A 24,363-nucleotide genomic window follows, 5' to 3' on the forward strand; every position below is an offset into this window, starting at 1 on the left:
CTAAGACACAAGGGTATGCTTGTTCTTAGCAAAATTTTAACAACTTCCACACATTCTTCTCCTCTCCCTCTAGTTGAGAACTTGTACCTTTTCACTTAAAAGAAGCACTTCATGGCTTCTTTTTGGTGTTTCCAAATTGCCAGCATCACTTTAAGTACAGTAAGAGTTACTCAAACATAAGCACTACAAGGATTGATCTGAAAATACCTTAAACTACCCTGCACCCTGGGTGACTGAAATCCCAGAAGAGTGCAGTGTAGCTGGTGTTTGCTATGTTGTGGGTTCTTCTTTTGCCCCCCCCCCGTTTCACCACTTTGACTAGATAGCAGAGAAAGTTTAGAGGAGAGAGAGATCCCTGAATCTAATTTGTTTCTTCATTGAGCATGACTACTAACAGACTACAACCAATCTCCCTCAATGACCAACAACCACCTACCTCACCTCTCAGGGCCCCAACCTTTCCATACCTGTTGTTTTTAAAACAAAATACCAAACATTGCATTTTACCAAATGAAGACTCAGGAGTCAGGCACTGTGGTAAAAGCCTGCCAGCTCAGAAAGTCAGAGAAAGCACGCAGCTGGTCTTCCTTCTCATCTGAAGTCTCAGAAGGAAAAAACCAAAACAGTTCACCTTCTCCATACTATCTTAAAAACCCAACTGAATGTCCCTCCTTTCTGTTTCCATTGCATCTCTCCATCTTTCTGACTTCCTCTCACTCTGGGTTTTTTTTTCCTGTTTACTCCCTGTTGACAGGTTGCTTGCTCCATCTCTTGACCTATGGTTGATTTTATTCAATCATTTTTACAGTAAACAGAAAGCTCTTGTATTAAAGGTATGTTCTAGGGCTGAGCTGCACCGTTACTAGAAACAGGGTTTTCCACTACACACTCTCACAGTGTGATCAAATATCCAGTAACACTTTTGAATTAAAGGTGTGTGCTGGGGCTGAACCACACCACAACTAGAGATAGGGTTTTCCAGTATACAATCCCAGGGTTCACTGTGTGATCAAATATCTAACATATATCCTCTGAAAAGTTCCCAGAATTTCAAACGTCACACAGTTGCAAAAACTATCTTCAGCTAGCAAAACCACATCTCTGTTAGAGCACCAGACAAATCCTAGCGAGCTGCTTCGTACCAGGCATCCCCACATCCCTACACCTGGGATCAAAACGAAAGTATATTCTCATAATATTTCTGTTTTTAAAAAAAAACAAGAGCCGGGCGTGGTGGCGCACACCTTTAATCCCAGCACTCGAGAGGCAGAGGCAGGCGGATTTCTGAGTTCGAGGCCAACCTGGTCTACAAAGTGAGTTCCAGGACAGCCAGGGCTATACAGAGAAAGCCTGTCTCGAAAAACCAAAAAATAAAAAATAAAAAAAAATTTGTAATTGTCACTATAGTGACTTCCAGTAAGTTTTATAAAAAGTCTGTTATTATCTGTAAGCTAGATTTTATACATTTTTTTTCCTTAGAATCTGACTATGTAACTCTGGTTGGCCTGGAATTCGCTATGAAGACCAGGCTAGCTTTAAACTCACAAAGATGTACATGCCCCCTGAGTGCTGGGATTAAAGGCATGCACCACCAGCCTGACAATTTTATAATTTCTGAAATGAGCAAAAGTCTATAACATGAAGACTCTAATACTTCTTGTCTGATCCTAAATGTAGAGGTGAAGGAATGGCGTCTGGGTCTGGAAGTCAGTCGTTTCACATAGTGTTATAATATTAACCCTTGCATTATCTAGATGGGGTGTCACTAGTATAACAACTTTTATGATCTGCTCTGGGTTACTGTATTAACAAAGCAATCAGCTTAGAAAATGATCTACTTAACAGGGTGGAGTCTTTTCCAGGCAGCTCAGTTGGTCCGAGGCCCTTCCAGGCAGTTTGGCTCATCTGCCTCTTCCAAGTAGCTTCCCTTATCTGAGAGGTTCTCTTAGCAGTTCTCACTAATACATAGTTTGAGGACGATAGGGCTTAGTGAGTCTGGTCAGTTTCAGGGACTTCCTGAAGCTGAGTTATTTGCTGAATTTTAAAGAGGTTCCCTGCAGGATGAAATGTTTCATGTCTCTTTAGGCCTTCCTGTGCCTTAAAGAGCTTCTTTCAAAGATGGGAGGTTTTATCAAAGAGAAAATTGCTACATAACCAGTGGCTGCATCTAAGATTTAGGTTTCACTTTGGGGTGGAGGTAAGAAGGCAAAGAAGGCTTGCTTATGACTAGTCAGAGGGCTCTCCCATAATCTAATCTGGCTCCTTGAGTTCTGTAGTAGTGTCTAGTCTCAGTGTACCTGTGACCCTTGGCAGTCTCAAAGTGAGCAGTAGCTGGACTAAGGTAGGATTTGGCTATGATTAGTCTCCCTTTTTTTGTTAATTTTTAAAGTTTTGTACATTTTCTTTTTAAAGTTTTGATGTGATTGCATTTTGTGGTGGTGTGAATAAGAATAGCTCCCATAAAGTCAGATATTTACATGCCTAGTCTCTAGTTGGTGAGTTGCTTGGAAGGTTTAAGAAGTGTGGCTTTGCCGGAGTATGTGTTCTTGTTGGAGGAGGTACGTCACTGTGGGCTTTTGAAACCTAAAAAACAGTGTGTTTCTGTTTCTGAAGCCTGCCCCCCAGTAGATCCAGATGTAAGCTCTTGGCTACTTCTTCAGCATTATGCCTGCTGGTGTGACGATATGCTCTCTACCATGATAATCATGTACTAACCCTTTGAAACTATAAATAAGCCCCAATTAATACTTTCTTTTATTAGAGTTACTTACCTTGGCCATGGTGTCTTTTCACAGCAATAGAACAATAACTGGGTGGGGGGAATGTATGAGTGTGTGAGAGTGTGTGTGTGTGTGTGTGTGTGTAGTGTATGTACGCTTATGTGTGCATTCCAGAGCACCCACTGAAGCCATCTCACCAGTCTTGCCTACCTGCCTTTTTTATCACAGGATCTTGCTTTGCAGTCCACTAATGTGGCTCAGGCTGGCCTCAACAATCCTCCTACCTCAGCCTCATAAGACCTATGATCATAGGCATGAACTGTCAAAGTCAGCTAAGATTGTAAATGCCTTATAATAGCTCATTTCATTCCATGTTGATCCCACAGCTAGAACTAGACTGCTGGGAGTACCGTGTCTTACTACATAGCTATCGATTTATACTAACTATTACTTCCAAACGCCTCCTCCATCATTTCAGACCATTCCTAAGATTCTAAGGAATTTTTGTCTCTGCTTCTGCTCTGTTCAAATTTTCTAAAATTTTATCTTTATAAGCAAATCAGATGAGGAAAAAAAAATCACGAGAAGAGTACACATACCCAGGGAAGGGCCCTTGATAAAGGGTTTATAGTCAAATCAGTGAAAAAGCAGATGAGACATAAATTCTGCTGTGTATTCAAAATAGAGTCTGACACAGCAAAACACTTTGTAAATATTAACTCTGATTCAACAATCCTGTGATAGGTACATTAGTGTAGCGAATGGTAAAAATGACACAAGAGATAAAGTTATACGCCTATATCCAGAAATAAATCAGAAAACTTAACAAAAATCAGAAATATTCTTTTATGCCCTTCCTCCTTGAGACAGGATCTCATAGCCCATACCAGCTTCAAATTCACATTGTGGCCAGCCAAGGCTAGCCTCACACACCTCATCCTTCTTCCTCTTCCCCCTGGGTACTGGGATGATGAGTGTGTGTCATCACACCTAGTCACAGCTTCACTTTTTACTGAAACAGCACAAACAACCTTCAAATAGCACAGTCTAAGTATTATATGTATATAATATTCTATAATGCCAGAATATTCTCACTAAGGTAAGAGACCGCCAGTGGCCTAAAACGGAAAGCTTTGGCTCTCCCTAGTAGTTGTGAACTCTATAGTTTTGGGGAGTTACAAGTTATTGTTTTTAAAGATTGATTTATTTATTTATTTTATGTATATGAGCACACCATTGCTGTCTCCAGACACACCAGAAGAGGGCATCAGATCCCATTACAGATGGTTGTGAGCCACCATGTGGTTGCTGGGACTTGAACTCAGACCGCTGGAAGAGCAGTCAGTGCTCTTAACGTCTGAGCCATCTCTCCAGCCTGAGTTACAAGTTATACTAAAGGCTATAGGAGAAGACCGGTTCTAAACTATGACTTAGTGGATTTCCCTTTATAGTCAAAAGTAACATGGAGGCGTTAATACAAGTTTTTGCTAACGACCTCGTTTTTCCTAGTAGGTGTGGTGCTTCCAGAAGAAACAAACAGACCTTCTTATGGCCTTTTATAAGGACAGAGTTACAAAGTTAGAAGCAGCTGTGAAGGAGGCCCAGGAAATGGCGGCCAGCCAGAACAAGTAAGCACCAAGTTAAATCTCCAGCTAGTACCTTTTCTTTCTCTGAGTAAAGCTGTAGCCCTTTCCAGATGTAAGCACTGAACGTGGCCCTCTGTGTGTTCATATTGTCATAGGGAGTCAGGCCCTCTGTAGGAAGTCAGGCCCTCTGTGTGTTCACTGTCGTAGGAAGTCAGGCCCTCTGTGTGTTCATATTGTCGTAGGGAGTCAGGCCCTCTGTGTGTTCATATTGTCGTAGGAAGTCAGGCCCTCTGTGTGTTCATATTGTCGTAGGGAGTCAGGCCCTCTGTGTGTTCATATTGTCGTAGGGAGTCAGGCCCTCTGTGTGTTCATATTGTCGTAGGGAGTCAGGCCCTCTGTGCGTTCATATTGTCGTAGGAAGTCAAGCCCTCTGTGTGTTCACTGTCGTAGGAAGTCAGGCCCTCTGTGTGTTCATATTGTTGTAGGGAGTCAGGCCCTCTGTGTGTTCATATTGTCGTAGGGAGTCAGGCCCTCTGTGTGTTCACTGTCATAGGAAGTCAGGCCCTCTGTGTGTTCATATTGTTGTAGGGAGTCAGGCCCTCTGTGTGTTCACTGTCGTAGGGAGTCAGGCCCTCTGTGTGTTCACTGTCGTAGGGAGTCAGGCCCTCTGTGTGTTCACTGTCGTAGGAAGTCAGGGGCGAAAGTCTTGGTTGCTCTCCTTGCTCTCTCTTATTTTTTCATTCTTCACTCCATGGACTCTCCTCACTGTATGGCATTTCTCTTTTACTTCATTATATCCAAAATCATCTCTTCAGTGAAATAAGATACAGCTGACTCATACAGATAACACTGAAATATAACATGCATTTTGGAAATCTTAAGCTAAAAGACAGAATCTTTGAGACTGGAGAGGTGGCTCAGCAGTTAAGAGCACTGGCTGCTTTTCCAGAAGACCCAAGTTCAAATCCCAGCACCCACTTGGTGGCTCACAACTGCCTGTGACTCCAGGTCCAGGGGATCTGAGCACCCTTACATAGACATACATACAAACAAAATACCAATGTACATAAAATAAAATGCTAATGAAAAAACTAGAATCTTTGTTGAAAACTTAAATTGTTTATTTAATGTTTATTTATGGATGTGTGTTGTCCTTTGACCTCTGCATACCTCTGCCAGGTCAGGGGACAACTCGTGAAGTTGGTTTTCTCCTTTCTCTATGTGGGTTCAGGGAATTGAACTCAAGTCATCAGATCTGGTACAAGGCCTTTCTCCACCGAGCCTTCTCAAAGACCTAGTTGTTAGAAACTTTTACACTTGCTAAACGCATGAAACTCAAGAAGAATGAAGACCAAAGTGTGGACACTGTGCCCCTTCTTAGAATTGGGAACAAAACACCCATGGAAGGAGTTACAGAGACAAAGTTTGGAGCTGTGATGAAAGGATGGACCATCTAGAGACTGCCATATCCAGGGATCCACCCCATAATCAGCTTCCAAACGCTGACACCATTGCATACACTAGCAAGATTTTGCTGAAAGAACCCAGATATAGCTGTCTCTTGTGAGACTATGCTGGGGCCTAGCAAACACAGAAGTGGATGCTCAGAGTCAGCTATTGGATGGATCACAGGGCTCCCAATGGAGAAGCTAGAGAAAGTACCCAAGGAGCTAAAGGGATCTGCAACCCTATAGTTGGAACAACATGATGAACTAACCAGTACCCCGGAGCTCTTGTCTCTAGCTGCATATGTATCGAAAGATGGCCTAGTCGGCCATCACTGGAAAGAGAGGCCCATTGGACTTGCAAACTTTATATGCCCCAATACAGGGGAATGCCAGGGCCAAAAGAATGGGAATGGGTGGGTAGGGAATTGGGGGGGGGGTATGGGGGACTTTTGGGATAGCATTGGAAATGTAATTGAGGAAAATACGTAATAAAAAAATAAATAAATAAATAAAAGAAACTTTTACACATCAGTAGTCCAAGACTGTGTGTGAACAAGAAGTGGAATTCTATGCAAACCCCCCTGAAGTCATACCAAACACCTGTTTATTTTGTTCACTTGTTTTTACCATCAAATCCTGCCATTTTCTCCCTGAGTCACCAGATCCTTGATGAAAGCTCCTGGTATATCTGCAAAAACCTCTTAGTAAGCAGTAACTAAGATGTTGATAGTAATAATTTTTATCTGTAAATTAATAGTAATAATCTGTAAAAAAATAGTAATAATTTTTATCATAGTGACCTGAACCTGATTGTGTCCATCTTTTGCCTAGAGAGCTATCAGCCTTAAGAAAGGAGAATGGAGAACTGAAGAAAATTCTAGACATCCTAAAGGTGAATGAAATAGATTTTATTTTATTTTTTACATGTTTTGGTTTTGGTTTCTAGAGATCAAATTCCGGGTCTTTCACATGCTCAATAAATGCCCAGTTACTGAGCTACATCCCCAGGGTTCTCACTGTGTAGTCCAGGCTGGCTTCAGACTCAGAATCCTTCTGTCCCAGTCTTCTGTGGTCCAGGACTGCCACCCATATCACCATCCCCAGTTGAAGGAGACTCTTTGTTATTATTGTACTTGCTACCTTGTCCCTTTCTAGATGGCTCGATAGAGCAGTGCTTCCCAGAAGGATACAGAAGACTTTGGAGGGTTGAAAGCGTCAATACTTAGCACATTTTGACCATTTTGAGATGTCAGCGAGTCGTGCAATTACTGATGAGAATCCCTCATTAAGAAATGTATTTCACCTTAACATTTCTTTTGAAGAAGTCCAGAATACCTCAAGATCTTTTCCTTGTTTGTTTGTTTGAGATTGAGTCTAAAATACCCTCAGCTTTGAACTCTTTTTTTTTAAAGGCTTGTTTAGTATTATTGCTGGTGTATGTATGTGTGTAAGATGTATGATGTGTATGTGATGTGTGCATGAGTGCAGTTGTCTGTCAGAGGGTACCTTTAAGGAAGCAGTTTCTCTTTCCACGGTAGGAACGAGGGATCGATGCAGTCAGGTCTAGCAGGCGTTTTTCCCAACTGAGCCCACTTACTGAGCTGGCTAGCCTGGACTCCTGAGTCTCTTGCCTCCCTTCCTCAGTACTGAGACTACATGTATGTGCTGTATGCCTAGCTCCCCAGTATGATTTTACAAAAAGAAACGAAATTTTTATTCTCTCAAAGCTAACAATTTTCTAAGGAAACAGTTTTTTGTCCTTCTGTTGGCAGCCTTAGCTAAGGGAGTTTGCAGATAAATTATCTAACAAATCAGCCTAAAATGTACTAATTAGAACCCTTAATTATAGCTTCCCTCACTTCATTTCCACCTACAGGCATCTCCAAGCTGCTACTATGGAAGCAGGTGGGTTTCTAACACACTAGCCCTCTACCTTGAAATCTTCTGATTTGTTCTCCAAAACATTTTCAGTTTTATAATTGTACGTAAGTATATGATGATATGCCACATGTGTACAGTATGTAATGAACAATTTATGATATCTGGCATTTCTCTCGTCTTAATCCTTAGCCATTTGCTTCTGTTGGAAAGCTTTTGGCTGGTTTTTCTTCATTCCTAGCTGTGTGACTCCATGATGGATAAAATGGTCAATGAATTGATCATTTACTTTCCTGAGTCTCTGGCAGAAGTGAAATATTTTTGTCTTATTTTTTGTGGTACTGGGGGCTAGGGTCTTGCACGTACTTTACCACTGAGCTAGTGTACTCAAGAGCACCCCCTTTTTATGGAGAGGGGGACTCTCACTATGTAGCCCTAGCCATCCAGGAACTTACGGAGATCTGGAGTGCTGGGATTAAAGGTACATACCACCATGGCTCCCACCCTTCCAGTCCTCTTTTTACTAAACAGCCTCACTAAGTTACCTAGGCTGGTTTTGAACTAGTGATCTTGACTCAGCCTCCTAAGTAACTAGAATTACATGTGCCACCATGCTCAGCTCTGAAGTGAAATACTGATTGTAATGCCCACCCTTGATTATTGTCTTATAAATTTCTACTAATCCTTCAAGAATCCAACATGTATTACTTTCTCCATAATGACTTTATCAAATGGAGTTGGAATTTGTTCATTCAATAAATATTCATTCAGCAATACTACTAAGTACTGTGACTGTGTACAACAGCAGACAGACAGTCTGTGCCCTACCAACTACTAAATATTTTTAATGGTGAATGTATTGAAAAGACATAGCACTCCTGAAGTTACAGAGGTTACTATCAGTATTTCAATTTTTTTATTTTTATATATGCATTATAATACATAACCATTGTTGTGCTTGGATTTGCTTGGTTTTTCCTTCGTGGTCCTGGCAAGTCAAATCTCAAGCCTTACTAAGGAAGCACTCTACCACTGGGTGGTATCTATCCAGGCCTGAGTCTTACCTTCTCTCTTAGTAGCCTGTGAATCACGCGTAGCTAATTGTTTTAGTCTTAAGGCATAGAACATAGATATGTTTGTTGAATGGCTAGCTGACTGGCTGGATGAATGGGTGAATGAATAAATGAATGAATGAGTAGATGTAAAGTTGAGAAATTTGGTAAGATGCTATTTATTATAAGAAGGAAGACAGAAAAGACTCCAGAATTAGTCTGTGAGAAAGTAGAGGAAGGTTCCACTGGGGAAATGGAGTAAAGGAACCTCAGAAGGCCCCTTGACTTGTGAATGCTGTGGCGATGTCTTTACTACAGCGGAGTGAGTACTCTATGCTTAGAGGAGAAGCTGCTCTTCCAGTCTTTCTTTCTTTCTAGACATGGATGCTCAGAAATGAGCTGGGGTCCCTGCTCTAACCACTGAGCCTTTTCTCCAGCCTCAAAGCCACTGTTTTTATAATCAATGATCGATTGACTCGCTAGTGTGACCTGTAATTCTGATCCATGCGATCAAAGCTGCCTTCTTTTTGTTTTCTTGTAGGTTAACCACACCTCGACCCGTGGGTATTACTTCCCCATCACAGTCAGGTGAAAAACAAAAACTAATTCTTTCCAGATATCTGTGTGAGATGAGTAAATATCTTTTCCTCATATGGAAGTTGGCTTTTTCCTCAGAGACCATAACATGATTTTGCTAATCTTACATATGATATAGCCAAATAACCACTCAAAGCAAATTAGCCAGATGAGGCAGAGTGTACACTAACGGCAATTTTCCCTACACTTTGTGCTCTTTCAGTTGCTCCACGACCCAGTTCCCAGCATAGCAGCCAAGTAGTCAGGTGAGTAAAAAGCCTATTATTGAACATTGTAACTGTTAACAAAGTTGGAAGATGAATGAGGTGGCTCAAAGTGGAACTGAAGAGAATTACTGCCAAGTCAAATGTAACACCCATTTTTGTGTTTGTTTTTTGTTTTGTTTGCATTCTTGTTTTATCTCATTTTTTGTAGTCGCTCTTCTTCTATGGAGTCCATCCCTTACACGGTGGCTGGCCTGGGTCACGTGGAACAGGTAAGTAGTGGCCATATTATTTTTCTATATTGAGCTTTCTAATGCTTAATAAAAACAAGACTGTAATTCAAGAATCTTAAATTTATATTGGTTTTAGCACATCTTTTCATGCCATATGGAGCCTATTTTGGATACTCAATATTAGAAAATGACACAGAATTAACAGTGGTGACTGTAGTGTAAGTGTTCAAGAACTGAATGCACAGTATCTGCCACAGGCATTTTTTAAGTAAAAGAGCATAGGTTCCTCTTAAGAACAATTTAAACAATGTGAGAGAATAAGACATGTGTGAATGAATTGTTACTGAGAAACAATGGGGAGTTGGGAATATAGAAAACCGGGGTAGAGTCATTAATGGTCATTATTTTTCTGTCAGGGAAGCAGAGGTCTGCATGTGAGGAGCACTCCCGGAGACTCTTACATTGGTGAGAGAGGGTAGGGGGAAGGATCTGAAGTCTGCATGTTCTGTCCAGATACCAGAAATTTCTAGTGTTCTATGCATAATATAATGCTGTTTTAATTTTTTCCTGAAAAAAAAAATGATTCCAGGTAGTCAACCATGGATTACAGTTTTTCAAGTAATGTTTTGGGTTTTTTTTCTGAAACAGGGAGTGTGAAAATAAAAAGTTGAGGATAGCCATTGAAAACCTGATCAAAGGCATGGCCCAGTGGGTAACAGCCTTCTAATCCAAGTCTGGTTCCCCCACTCACTCTGTAGACCAGGCTGGCCTCGAACTCAGAAATCCACCTGCCTCTGCCTCCCAAGTGCTGGGATTAAAGGCGTGCGCCACCACGCCCGGCCCCCCAACAAACAGAAAGATGGAGAGATGGCTCAGTGGTTAAGAGCACTGTCTGTTCTTCCAGAGGATCCAGATTCAATTCCCAGCACCCACATGGCAGCTCATAACTGTCTGTAACTCCTGTTCCAGGACAACCAACATCTTCACACAGACATACATGCAGGCAGAAATACCAAAGCCCATAAAATAAAAATAAATAAATCATTTTTTAAAAGATGGAAGGAGAGAACCAACTAAAAAGTTTTCTGGTCTTCACATGTGTACCATAGCACAACAGTCTCTCTCTCTCTCTCCCTGTCCCTGTCCTTCTACCTCTCTACCTCTCTCTGTCTCTATCTCTCTCTACCTCTACTTAAAAAAAAAAAACCAAACAAAAAAAAACCCAAAAAACCTCTGATCAGAATAACTTAAGCAGTTTGAATTTTCAAAATTGCCACAAGATGGCAGTAGAAATTAAGTCTAAAAGGAAAGCTAACAAACTGAATGTCTTCTGTAACGATGTGACTTATTTCTGCTTTCCTGCACCATGACACACATGTGAAGGTCAGGAAAAACTGTGGAGTCACGACTCTCCGTCCACATTTGTGTGGGTTCCAGGGATCAAACTCAGGCCGTTAGGTTTAGCAAGTGCTTTATCTCTCACTAGCACATAAAGTAGCAGCTTGTAACCTGAAAGGTGTTTGTTTGTTTTCTTACTCTGCATTAAAGGTAAAACATGGGCTTTGTTTGTAGTAACAATGTGTTTAAAGTCTTGTTTTGTCTGTTACTAGTGCAGCCACTAGGGTTTTCTTGTTTGCTTTCTTCATGGAAGGCCCTGTGTATAATGGGCTGGGGATTGAATCTGGGGACTCAAGCATACTACCACTGAGATAAATACACAGTCTTTTTCTTCTTTCCTTCCTCCCTTCTATCTTTCCTTGCTTGCTTTCTGCTTTCCTTCATTTTTTTCTTCTTTTCAATCAGTGCTGAAGATCAAATGCATACTCAGCAAATGTCTACCACTGTGCTCTATTCCCAACCTGTTTTGATTTTATGTAAATTTTTCTTTTAACTTAGTATGTGTACACATGACTGCATACCAAACCATGACATCTATGTGGACGTAAGAAGACAATTTTGTGGAGTTGGTTCTCTTCCTACCTTAGGTGGTTTCTAGGGGTTGGATTTGGGTCTCCAGGCTTAAGCAGCATTAGTCCTGATTTTCTGCTTTTTAATTGGAAACTTTAATACATTTATAATTGCTATAATTGCTAATAAGAAAGAACTGCCATTTTGCTATTTCTTTTATAAATTGTTGCGGCCCGCCCGCGGTCCACAACACGAACGGTTCACTGAGAATGGCAGTTCTCTGCAAAGAGAGGTAACTAGATAGGGCGGAAGAAAAGAATGAAGCCAGGACAACAAGTTCTGATCGAGGCTCAATTTAATATTTCCAAACACTCAGTTTATAAAGGAAGGGGGAGGGAACCCAATTTCCCGCCAAGTAACTCAGGGTCCAGTAGCAGGACGAACACGTGTGTGCCTCCAGGCAGCAAGGTCAGGTTCCAGCAGTGGGCGTGGCAGGACGAATGAGCCGGTAGCTCCACCCTAGAGCAGGCAGGTTCCAGGCTGGGGGAAGGGAGACCACAATAAATGTCATCATTTTGTTGTTAATTCCTTTATTACTGCCTTCCTTTGTGTAAGCTGATTGTTTTCTAGTGTAGCACTTTAGATCTCTTATTATTTCCTTTACCATATTCAAAACTGTTTAGAGATTACAGCTAATATAATTTATAAAAACCTGGTTTAAGTTAGTACCACATTTAACATCAATACTTACCAAAACTTCATAGTTTTGTTAAATTATATACTCAGCAACACAAATTTTAAGTTACTGCCTTATATAATTGTCTTTTAAATCTGATGGGGAGAAGCTACCAAGAAAAATGCACTTAAACTGCCTTTTGTTGTATTTACCTATATAATTACCTTTTCTGCATTTGAGTTACTAATTAGTGTCCTTTCATTTCAGCCTGAAAGACTCCATTTAGTATTTCTTATAAGGCAAGTTTGAGAGTGATAAGTTCACTGTCTAAATTTTTGTTTATATAGGAATATTTTAATTCCTCCTTCAGTTTTGAAAGATAGTATTATTGGATATAAGTTTCCTTCTGGCTGATAATCTTTGGGAACTTTGAGTGTTCTCTGGTCCCTGGTATGTCTGACGAGAAAGTCAACGTTAATCTTGCTGAGTATTATTTGTGATGAGTGACTTCTCTCTTGCTACTTTTAAGACTCTTTGCCAGGGAGAGGGCATGTGGCCCAGCTGGTAGAGTGCATAGGTGACATAAAGCCATAACTTGATCACCAGCATGTCTTAAACTGCACATAGTGGCACAAATCTGTAACTACAGCACTGGGGAGACTGAGGCTGGAGGATCAGGAGTTCAGGGTCATCTTTGGCTACATCCTGGGCTACTTGAGACCCTGTCTCAAAAAAGCAAGCTCAATTAATCATTGACTGTTATGACAAGAAGCAAAATATAAGCAACACTTAGAGAATACTCCTTTTTGTTTTCTTAAGTTAGGTGGTATTGCACACCCTGCCAGCTTTGTTTGGTTTTTATTTGTTTTTTGTTGTTGTTTTTTTGTTTTTTTTTTAGTGTGTGTGTCTGTGTCTGTGTGTCTCTGTTAGGGGGTGAGTTTTCAAGATAGGGTTTCTCTGTAATAGCCCTGGCTGTCCTGGAACTTGCTTTGTAGTCCAGGCTAGCCTCAGACTCACAAAGATCGCCCTGACTCTGCCTTCCAAGTGCTAGGATTAAAGGTGGGCTTCACCACGACTCGTCAGTTTTGCTTTTTAAATGGGGTCTCACTGTTTAGACCAAAATGTCCTTGAACTCAAAATTCTTCTGCCTTGTCCTCCCAAGTACTGGGAGGGATTCTGGATCCTTGCCACCATGACTAGCTGCTTTAAATTTTTTTCCCCAATACCATTTAACTTTTTCATTTATCCTCCATCCTTCAACTTCACTTCATTCCAAACCACAAGATTCACTGAAAATTTTTCAGTCTTCTCCCACAAGACCTTGAGCTGTTTTCCAGCATTAATAATTTTAATCCTTTCTTAAAATAATTTCTCACAGCTGGGTGTGGTGGTGCACGCCTTTAATCCCAGCACTCGGGAGGCAGAGGCAGGTGGATTTCTGAGTTCGAGGCCAGCCTGGTCTACAAAGTGAGTTCCAGGACAGCCAGGGCTATACAGAGAAATCCTGTCTCGAAAAACCAAATAATAATAATAACAATTTCTCACTTTTTTCTTTCTTATTCTAAATTCAAATTTTCCTTTGACTTCCTTGGCTTCTCCACTAGAGTCTCCTTTGTTGGTTCCTTCTCTACCCAAGTGTAAAACAGCATTTTTCTCATATGTTTGGGGCTTACATACAAAGGACCTCAGTTCTAGGAATATTTTTAAAGTGGATTTTTGTCTTTTATGTAGTCCAGAGGTTAACTTTGGATATCTTCCTCAATTACTACCCACCTCATTTTAAAACATGATTATTAGCTGGGTATGCTAGCACACACCTTTAATCCCAGCACTTTGAAGCAGAAGCAGGTGGATTTCTGAGTTCCAGGCCAGCCTGATCTACATAGAATTCTAGGATAATCAAAGATACATAGAAAGACTCTGTCTCAACACCTGCCCCCAAGAAAAATGTTTTAATTACATTTACTAATTTATTTAGTGTGTATATGTATGTGGGTACAAACGAGCCACAGTGTCCGTGAAGAAGCCAAAGGGCAACTTTCGAGAACTGGTCTCTCCTCCACCGCGTGGGCTCTGAGGGCTTGACTCCAATCATCAGAGTCGATACCAAGTGCTCTACCCACTGAGCCATCTTACCAGCCCAGTCACCTTAATTCCTCCCTCCCTCCCTCCCTCCCTCCCTCCCTCCCTCCCTCCCTCCCTCCCTTCCTTCCTTCCTTTCTTTTCTTCCCCTCTCTCTTTCTTTCTTCTTCCTCTTCCTCCTCCTTTTTTTTTGAAACAGGGTTTTACTATGTATCCTGGAACATACTCTGTAGACCAGACTGGCCTCAAACTCCAAAGATCCACCTGCCTCTGCCTCCCCAGCACTGTGATCAAAGTATTCACTACCATGCCCAAATTTTTTAAAATTTATTTGATAATTTCCTACTTATGAAAATACTTATGTATCTTGATCATACATACGTATCTACCCTCAATCACCTCACTCCTTCCTCCCACTTTCATGTTGTTTTTAAAAATACATATAACCAAGCTGACAAGATGGCTCAGCAGGTAGGAGCACTGACTTCCAAAGGTCCTGAGTTCAAAATCCCAGCAACCACATGGTGGCTCACAAACACCCATAATGAAATCTGATGCCCTCTTCTGGTATGTCTGAAGAGAGCTACAGTGTATTTATGTATAATAATAAATAAATCTTTAAAAAAATACGGGCTGGTGAGATGGCTCAGTGGGTAAGAGCACCCGACTGCTCTTCCTAAGGTCCGGAGTTCAAATCCCAGCAACCACATGGTGGCTCACAACCATCCGTAACGAGATCTGACTCCCTCTTCTGGAGTGTCTGAAGACAGCTACAGTGTACTTACATATAAATAAATAAGTTAAAAAAATAATAAATACATATAATCCACTGAGTCCAATTAGCCCTGCCAATATGAATATAGGCAACCTACCTGTCATATCCCCAAAGAAAAATAATGCCCCTTCAATTGCCAAGAACTCCTCAGCTGGGATGCAGTTTCCTAGTCCTTCCCACTCCCTGTCCATAGTGGAGTTGTTTACAGGTATCATCCTGTTCAGGTAACCATTGCTGATGGAAGTTGATGAATGCAACACAACAGCATGTCCTCCCCACGCTCAGCGTCTTAGGTTTTTTTCATTCCAGCTTCCTTAGTGTTTCCTGGACCTTGTGCAGCTCCATGTTAATTTGTTAGACAAGGTCTCTCACTTGAGCTTGCCATTTCTGCTAGACTGCCTGGCTACAAAATCCTAGGGACCCGACTATCTCTCGTCCCCTCCAGTGACAGGGTTACAAGCTCACACTGCAATGCCATGCCTGGGATGGGTCCTGGGTTCCAAACCCAGGTCCTCAAGTTTACATAGCGAGCCCTTTACTAGCCGAGACATCCCTCCTCCCCTTGTATCATTTTCTTTCTTGATTGGATAAAGCACTATTCTCACCCTTTCTTTTAGCATGTTAACATAAGGGAGTGGTGGGGCAGGCAGGAGCTCTAGTGCTAGAGCACATGTGGCAGGCAGAGGACAACTTTTGGGAGCCAGTTCTCTCTCTCTCTCATGGGTTCTGTGGATCAGACCCAGACATTTAGGCCCTCAGGTTTGTGTAGCAAAACAAATATTCTTAAGGGATGAACAGCTCACCAAGCCACTTTCGGTGCGTTAGACATAATTTACTTGCCTTCTTTAAATGTATTTTAAAAGGGTGATTGGATCTTTGGAAAATTCAGTGCTGGATTATTTATTTTTTTCTTTATATGTGCCATAGTCTTTTCTTTATATTCACATAACTTGCATACTTTGGCACTTAGTCATCTAATTGACGACTGTTCTTTGAGGTCTTCCATATGTATAGCCTCAGGGTTAGTTCACGGTGAGAGTTTAGGCCTTTCCAACTGTCTCCTGCGTTTGTGCACAGTCCTGAGTCTAGATCCTGGACGTGTTAGGACGTCTCAGAGTTCTCACACATCTCGCCCCCCCCCCAAGTTTTCCTCTATGTCTTTCAGTCTGTTATTTGCCCCAGCTGATATATTCTCAAGCAGCCAAAGCAAGTGCCTCTAATTGTTTTCAACAGTACTCCAGGGTGTGTGGTGAGCTTTTTAGTCCTAAGTCATCAAACAGTCCTGTGTGAGGTCTTCTAGGGAACCAAACAGTTCAAATAATGGCAGTTGTCTAAAACTGCAGCTTTGAGGGCCTGGAAGATGGTTCATGTTGTCAAGTTGGGCAGGCCTAAGCATGTACTTGAGTTTGACTCTCCAACACACGTGAAGTCCAGGTACAGTGGCACGTGTCAGCATCAGAGAGGTAGGGATAAGAGGGTTCCCTGAAGTGCTGTTTGGCTGTCTAGATGAACAGAACTAATGAGCTCCCAATTCTATAGAACCAACTTGTTTCAAAAAATAAGGTACTGGGGCTGGAGAGATGGCTCAGCGGTTAAGGGCTCATAGTGCCCTTATTCCCAGCACCCACAACAGCTCCTCATAACTGCCTATGACTCCAGCTCTGGGGATCCCATGACTTGGGCACATATTCTCATATGCACACATATACCTAATTTAAAACAAACCTTTTTTAAAAAAATAGGTACTAGCTAGATGTTATGGCACATACCTTTAATCCAAGCACTTGGCAGGCAAAGTAGGTGGATCCCTGTGAATCTAGATCAGCCAGGGCTACATAGTGAGACCTTGCTTTTAAAAGTGTACAGAGCAATAGAAGATACCTGACATCAACTTGGCATCCACATATGTGTGCATACACATGCACACCATACAACATATGCACAGAGATGGCAGCTTTGAAGAACTCCAACCCCAGTCCTTCCCTCTAGTGACTATCAAACCTGTTTTATACATGGCCTGTTGGTTTTCAAAGCTACCATGAAGCCAGAGGAGACATGACTATAGTTGAAAGGTTATAGTGTTTGCTATAGGTATGTGAGTTCTATTCACATTCACTGTCGGTTTTGTTTTTGTTTTTCTTCATGTACATTCTCCAGACTGCCACCAGATCTTTATAATTTCAGGAACACTGAAAGGAAACTCTGACTGCTTTTGCAAGCTTCCTCCTGGCCTTTGATGCTGGGGACCATTTTTGGAGCTCTGATTCACTCTCTTTTCACTGATGTCTCTCCTTCAGCTCTACTTTTCAGTACCATCTTAGAGAGAAAGCTGAAGTATACTCACATTGATACACATCAGACAGTGACGGGCCCTGTCCTCCCAACTCAAGAAAGTGACCAGAGCACCATGAAGGGGTGCTTACAAGCCTTTACCCTAGAACATATGTGGAAAATCTTTGGCCCCATTTCTCTTGTCCTAGCCCCTGAATCCCTTCTGCATTATCTCACTGGTTCATATTTATGCTTTCCAGAAACCCCTTCTCCAGCTTCAACTCATAGCCTCTCTTATAGGTAAGTAACATTGCACTTCATTTTCTGTTTTGTTTTGGAGGCAGAGTCTCGTGTAGCTCATACTGACCTCAGATTGCCTCTGGACTCCTGATCCTCCTCCTCTGCCTCCCTCCCAAGTTCTGGGGTCACACAGGTGAGCACAACCATGCCTAGTTTTCTTGTCCTTTTCTGGGGATGTACTCTCAAAATATCCGCCAGAATTCCTAGGGTTTCTTGCCCAATGGCCTATATTACTGTCATTCATAATCTGTAGTTTTTTGAGTAGAGTAGTACTGTGTATAATATGCAATCAGATTATTTTCATCTCAGTTGTAGGCAGGATTTTCTCTCTTCTCTGGCCTAAAGGCTTACTTCTTACATGTGCTTTTACCCTTATCTTTCCTTTCCTCTACTGAGTTTACCTTGGTTATTGTTGGTTGGTTGATTAGTTTTTTAGACAAGTCTTGGTCTGTCATTCTATCTTGGAACTCAGCCTGGACTTGCACTTGATTCGGTCCTCCTGTGTCTGTGGATCACCACCCCTGGGATTACAGTTGGGCTGGTGCAACTCTAGCTTTGCTGATGCTTTTCTTTCCATTCCGTAGACCTTCGTCTGCCTCCTCTGGACAGGGGGTTTCTTTTAGGCCATTCTTCAGTGGGGATTCAGGCCACACAAGAGTCCTCACTCCCAACAATTCTGGTAAGTTAATGTTCTCAAGTTTTCTTTACAATGAAGAGAATGGTCTGAATTTTGCCTGACTAATTCAAGCCTCTTACCAGTTGAATCCTATTATGCACAGATTGGCCTTCAGGAATAGCCTGGCTCCCCATCCCCACCTCCACAATCTAGACATCACACCCAAGACCAGGGCCTTGTGAAAAGTGTTTACTAACCACAAATTAGGTTTCCTGAGCCAGGTCTTGTTGTGCGGGTCAGATAGCCTTCAACCATCTATGAAGTCCAGGCGTACCTCAAACTTGTGATCATCCTGCAGCTACTTCTCAAGTGTTTGACTACAGGCATATACTACAAGGTCTGGCTTTTTCTACATCTCATGTTGGGATTTGGTGAGAAGGCAGCAGGTAGAGGCTTTCTGCCAAGCCTCATGACAGTTTGATCCCTAGGACTCAGAGGTGTAAAAATTGTATAATGGAAGGAAGAAAAGCAGCTCTTGAAAGTTGTCCTTGGGCATCATATGAGTATATGGCAAGGGCGCGCGCACACACACACACACACAAGTAATAAATGTTAAAAAAAAATAAGCTATGGATTTTTAGATCCCATACTGAACATGCGGGTGTTTGGTTCCAATGGTTGTAAAAAAAACTGTGTTTTTTAAAGTACCTCTGTCACCAGCCCTGTTGTCACCTTCAATGCTCACTCAAATATTTATCTTGCCTTTTTCAACTTATAATTAAACTTAAGTTTCAGATTGTTCTGTCCCCAAACCATCATTTATAGCCACACTGGCATCATAAAAAGAACAGACACCATTACCCGTTGCTCAAATGCTTTTTTGAGACAAGGTTTCAAATAGCCCAGCCTGGCCTGGAATTCCCATTGTAACTGAGGCTAGTCTTCCAAGTGCAGGGTTACAGGTATGGACCTTTTCAAAAGGGTCTTTCCATTTAGCTAAGGCTGGTTTTGAACTGTCTATGGCCATAATTCTTCTGCCTCTGCTTTGTAGGTGTTGTAACTATAGGCAGACACCACTGTGACAAGCTGTCTTTCCCTTTCTAAGTAGTAGTCTTTGTTTTAGAGCTTCCTAGATGCTATGGTCCTCAGTAACATGGCTGAGAAACTGAGTAAGTTAAATGACAGTTCTCTCCTCCCCTTCAGGTCAGAGGGAAAGCAGAACCACACCAGAGAGTCTTCCTGGTTTCCAACTTCCAGTCCTACAGGTGAGGTCTGACAGTAACTTGTCAGTATATAGAACTCTGGAATTAGGCCTTCATGCTAAACGCTGACGTTCAGGTAGGTGGGAGAAGACCAATGGAGAGTGACATAAGGTGTCACTGTGATAAGCAGGCGTTCAGTTTTTCAGGATGGTTTCAGTTTCAGTGATTCTCTTACTGTTTGCGGTGGGTTTTGTTTGTTTGTTTGTTTGTTGTGCTTTTCGGTTGGGGGATGATGTAATTTTGTTTTGTTTGTTTGGTTTTTCAAGACAAGGTTTCTCTGTCTGGAACTCACTCTGTAGATCTGGCTGGCCTTGAACTCAGAGATCCCTCCTGAGTGCTGGGATCAATGGTGTGAGTTACCACTACCCAAGTAGTTTGGTGTCTTGTTTTGTTTTGTCTTAGGCACTGGGAACCTTGCACATTGTAGGCTAGTACTCTCCCAGCTACCTGTCTCCCTAGACCTCTTTCATTTGAAGTCAGATCTTAGTGAGTTGCCCAGGCTGGCCATGGACTTAACATGTTCTTCTAAGTCTCCCGCACAGCAGTGAGCACAGCCTGCTCTATGAGCTCTGGCAATGAAGATTCCTTCTCAATAGAATGTATCTTTTGCACAAACTAGGAAAAGTATTTATTCCTCCAGAGGTAAATTTACAGGACTAATCCAAATTCAAAGAACAAAAAGAAAGGGTATGGTAGAAGTTTGTAAGGATATCCAGTAAGTGAAAAATTCAGTCTTGCCTTTTAATTCCACTTTTGTATCTTTGCAATTTTGTTTTGTTTTTTTTTTTTTTTTGAGGTTATTTTCTCTGAAAGTCTCTCATGAACCAAGGAATAGCTCCTAGATAGTAAGACTGGGATATATTTATTTCCATAATCTAAAATGCCCTTTATCAGCAAGGAATCAAAATTTAAGTAGGGCCTGGTAGCAAAAGCCTGTAATTCAAGCTACTCAGAGAGTTCAAGCAAAAAGAAACACAAGTTCAAAACCAACCTGGGCTATAGTGTGAATTTCATGCCTTAGTGAAACCTTGCCTGAGCTGGGCGGTGGTGGCTCACACCTTTAATCCTAGCACTTGGGAAGCAGAGGCAGGCAGATTTCTTAGTTTGAGGCCAGCCTAGTCTACAAAGTGAGTTCCAGGACAGCCAGGGCTATACAGAGAAACCCTGTCTCGAAAAAACAAACAAAACAAAACAAATGCTGCCTGAAAAATGATATGGTATATGGTATAGGCTACCTATAATCCCAGAGTTTCATAAGATGAAGTAGGAGAATCATGTGTTTGAGTCCATCTTGAGTTATACAGCAAGTTCTAGGCCAGGCTGGCTAGAGACCTTTTCTCAGGTAAAAGAATTGACAAACCAGGTCTATATAGGAATATAGGTCAACAGTAAGTATGCTTGCCTGGCATCCACCAGGTCCTGGATGCTATCAATCCCTAAAACTAAAACAAGAGAATAAAAAGAAATTAAAGTTTAATAATGAAACTCCTTGTATATAAATTTAAAACAATTTCAAGTTGTTTAAAAAAAAAAAAAAGGTCTAAGAATGTGCTTAGCTGGTCGAGTGCATGCCCAGCATGTGCTAAGTCCTGGGTTCAATCCCCTACATTTCATAAATCTAGGTATTTGCACATAGGAGAGGGACTAGAAGTTCAAAGGTATCCTTGCTTACATATCAGGTTCAAGGCCCACGTCTCAATAGAGAGAAGAGAGGAAGGGAAGAGTGTTTTGTTGCTGGAGCTGCTGTTTTTGTTTGGTTTTAAGATATCATGAGCCCAGCATAATGACACATACCTGCGATCTCAGCATTTGGGAGGAGAAGCAGGAAGATTAGGAGCTCAAGGCCAGATTGAGATAACTGAAGCTGTCTCAAAACCAACAAAAGAAAAGGCTGTAAGAAGTAACACTGGAGGAGCAGCATCCTCTCATAGAACCTCACAGATATAAACCTATAAGGAACGCAGGAGATCTAAAAGTATGTGGCCCCAAGTTGAATCTTGTTAGAAACACAGTTACTTCTATCTGGATAGAGTGATACATAGCTGTCATCCCAGCACCTGAGAGATCAAGGTATGAAGATTAGGAGTTCAAGATTATTTTGACTAACTACAAGTTTTGAGACTAACCTGAGCTATATAAAACCCTATCTCAAAAACAAAACAAACAAAAAGCCCTGCTTCTATGAGACAGTTGAGGAATCTTAGTCTGTTGGGCACTATTAAAGACTTTTTTTTTTTCTGGCACAGGCTCTCACTTGAAACGCTGACTGGTTTAGAACTGTAGACTAGGCTGGCCTCAAACTCAAATCTGCCTGCCTCTGCTTTCTGAATATAGGATTAAAGGTGTGTACTATTCTCTAAAGTTATTAAAAGAACTGTAAATATGAGAAATATTTTAGGTCTGATGACTTGGTATTTACTCACAAATACACAAACACAAATAAGTACATATCCTTATATATGTAAATAAAAATTTTATGAAGTTAAATGGCATCTAGATTTTGCTTTAGTATAATTTACTAAAAGGAGGCAATAGAAAGAACAATAAATATTAGCCACGAGTTTTGTTGATATTGGATGACAGGTTCATTATTCTGGCCTATCCTTTAAAACAGTAGTTCCTAGCCTTCCTACTGCTGTAACCCTTTAATACAGTCCCTCATGTGTGGTGACCCCAACCATAGAATTATTACTACTTCATAACTGTAACTCTGCTATTGTTATGAATCATATAAATATCTGATATGCAGGATATCTGACCCCTGTGAAAGGGTCATTTGACCCGAAAGGGGTGGAGACCAACAGGTTAAGAACTACTGTTTTAAAACAAAACCTATTGGGACTGGAGAGATGACTCAGCAGTTAAGAATAGTGGCTGCTCTTCCAGGGTCCCTGGGTTCGATTCCAGCACCCACACGGTGGATCACAACCTCTATAACTCCAGTCCCAGGGATCTCCAGAGTTGTCTTCTGAGCACAGAAATACATTCAACAAAACAGCCATAAATATGAAAACTTAAAAATAAAACATTATAAAGTTAAAAATAGTTACTGAAAAGTACCACATCACTAGAGGTGTAAGATCTTTGCCTCCCTGGTAATTTGATACAATAGTCAAATGTTCCAAATCTTCCAAAAGTTTCTCAGATATTTTTCTTCATCATCATCATCATCATCAAGCACTGAAGCGCACAGTTTCTTCAGTAACAACAAAGGCCTCGTCTCACAGGATGCATCAGATCTTAATCTGGGTTGGGCATGGTGGCACCTTTAATCCCTGCCCCTTTTGGGAAACAGAAGCAGGCAGATTGCTGTGAATTCAAGGCCAGCCTGGTCTACATAGCAATAGCAATAATGAGACCCTGTCTCAAACAAAATTTCTTTTTGTTTGTAAGTTAGTCATCATACAATGAGGAAAAACCATGGAGAAGCAATAGCAGTTGATTTTGTTCAATAAAACTTTATTGGTAGGACACCTTTAGTAGTCTGTGCTGTCATAACATGCAAATCTGTTCTCTGCTGCAGACGTTCTACCAACAGAGGCAGATGGGACTAGCCAGGAAAGACGGATGGAACATTTCCAGATAGAAATCCCTCTTCCAGGTCTGCTCTGTGCATAATGCTCAAGGTTGGCCTGCAGTGTCCAGTTCTCTCAGCGGCTATGGGCACTTGCTGGTTCCTGGTTTCAGTCTGCAGCTTGTTCTCTTGAACTTTATCTTACATGTCTTTCTCTCCAAAACATTTTTTTAAAAAATTTAAAAAACTGTGTCTGTATTGTATGAGGGTATACTAGCTGCATATGGGTGCCTGTGATGCAGGTGCCCTCAGAGACCAGAAGAGGGTGTGTGATCCCCTAAAGCCACGGTTATAGGCAGCGTGTGAGCTGACATGGGTGCTGGGCAGCCCGGCACGAAGCATACTAAACTGCTGAGCCACATCTCCAGCCCCCTGGATTTTGTTTACTTTGTGTACGTACTTGTGGGGGGTCTGAGGACAACTTGCAGGAGTCAGTTCTTTCCACCAAAGTTAGTCCTGGGGATCCCACTCAAGTCTCTAGACTCGGTGGCAAGTGCCTTTACTCTCTAAGCCATCTCAGTGGCTGTCTTCCCCAGGGCTTCAGGAAGATCTTCATCTCTCCCATATGTGCGGCCTTTCATTTCCTAGTTTGAGACTAAGGTTGCAGAAATCCTTAGCCTCATGCTTTGGCATAGGAAGACTAGATAATATATTTATCCTGGCTCATTTCTGGATGTCACTGCTTAGCTCTGGCCGTTGCTGTCCTGTGGCCAATGTTAATAAACAACTATTCCCCACCCTCACGTGTTACTCTTTTTACCTATTGTTCTACACCCGGCTCCTATGAAATGTTTTGATTTTCCTTTATCCAAACAATAGGTAGAATACATTCCCAGCTTTGACAACAGGTAGATTTCCACCTTAGTAAGGTATATAGACTAATAGAGAGGAAAAAAGTCATTATATACCCTTTTATGGCTTCTGCCACTCTTGCTAAAATAGTTTCTCGAATGGTAGGATGAGCAAGTGGAGTTACAACCTGTTGTCACTGCTGGAGGACTAATAAATCTTGTCATCTGATGGCTGGAAACCATGTGTGTGTCAATAGATGCTGAATTACTGTCTTCAATTTTTATTTACTGCAGCGTGTCCTGACTAACTCTTTAAAAAAATAATAAAAATATACTAAACCAGAAATGATTTTAAAGTGATGCTGGGCTTGAAGCTAGGGTGTCACACATG

The 24,363-nt window shown here is 41.5% G+C and overlaps 1 protein-coding gene across 2 annotated transcripts in view; it reads left to right on the top strand.

Moving 5' to 3' along the window:
* Rnf212b (ring finger protein 212B) overlaps positions 1-23,275 on the top strand; it is a 71,737-nt gene extending 48,462 nt beyond the window's left edge. For both annotated transcript variants that reach the window (XM_029469303.2, XM_021182410.3), the window contains 11 exons: positions 4,233-4,348; positions 6,586-6,646; positions 7,631-7,659; positions 9,226-9,272; positions 9,484-9,526; positions 9,696-9,756; positions 10,134-10,182; positions 17,690-17,729; positions 18,314-18,408; positions 19,549-19,610; positions 23,131-23,275. In XM_029469303.2, coding sequence (XP_029325163.1) covers positions 4,233-4,348; positions 6,586-6,646; positions 7,631-7,659; positions 9,226-9,272; positions 9,484-9,526; positions 9,696-9,756; positions 10,134-10,182; positions 17,690-17,729; positions 18,314-18,408; positions 19,549-19,610; positions 23,131-23,193 — 666 coding nt within the window. In that variant the 3' untranslated portion in view covers positions 23,194-23,275. The remainder of the gene's footprint in view (positions 1-4,232; positions 4,349-6,585; positions 6,647-7,630; positions 7,660-9,225; positions 9,273-9,483; positions 9,527-9,695; positions 9,757-10,133; positions 10,183-17,689; positions 17,730-18,313; positions 18,409-19,548; positions 19,611-23,130) is intronic.
* The last annotated feature ends 1,088 nt before the right edge of the window (positions 23,276-24,363 follow it).

Source organism: Mus caroli, unplaced genomic scaffold (assembly GCF_978045245.1).
Source record: "Mus caroli unplaced genomic scaffold, Mus_caroli_1 scaffold_12, whole genome shotgun sequence".
Taxonomy (NCBI): Eukaryota; Metazoa; Chordata; class Mammalia; order Rodentia; family Muridae; genus Mus; species Mus caroli.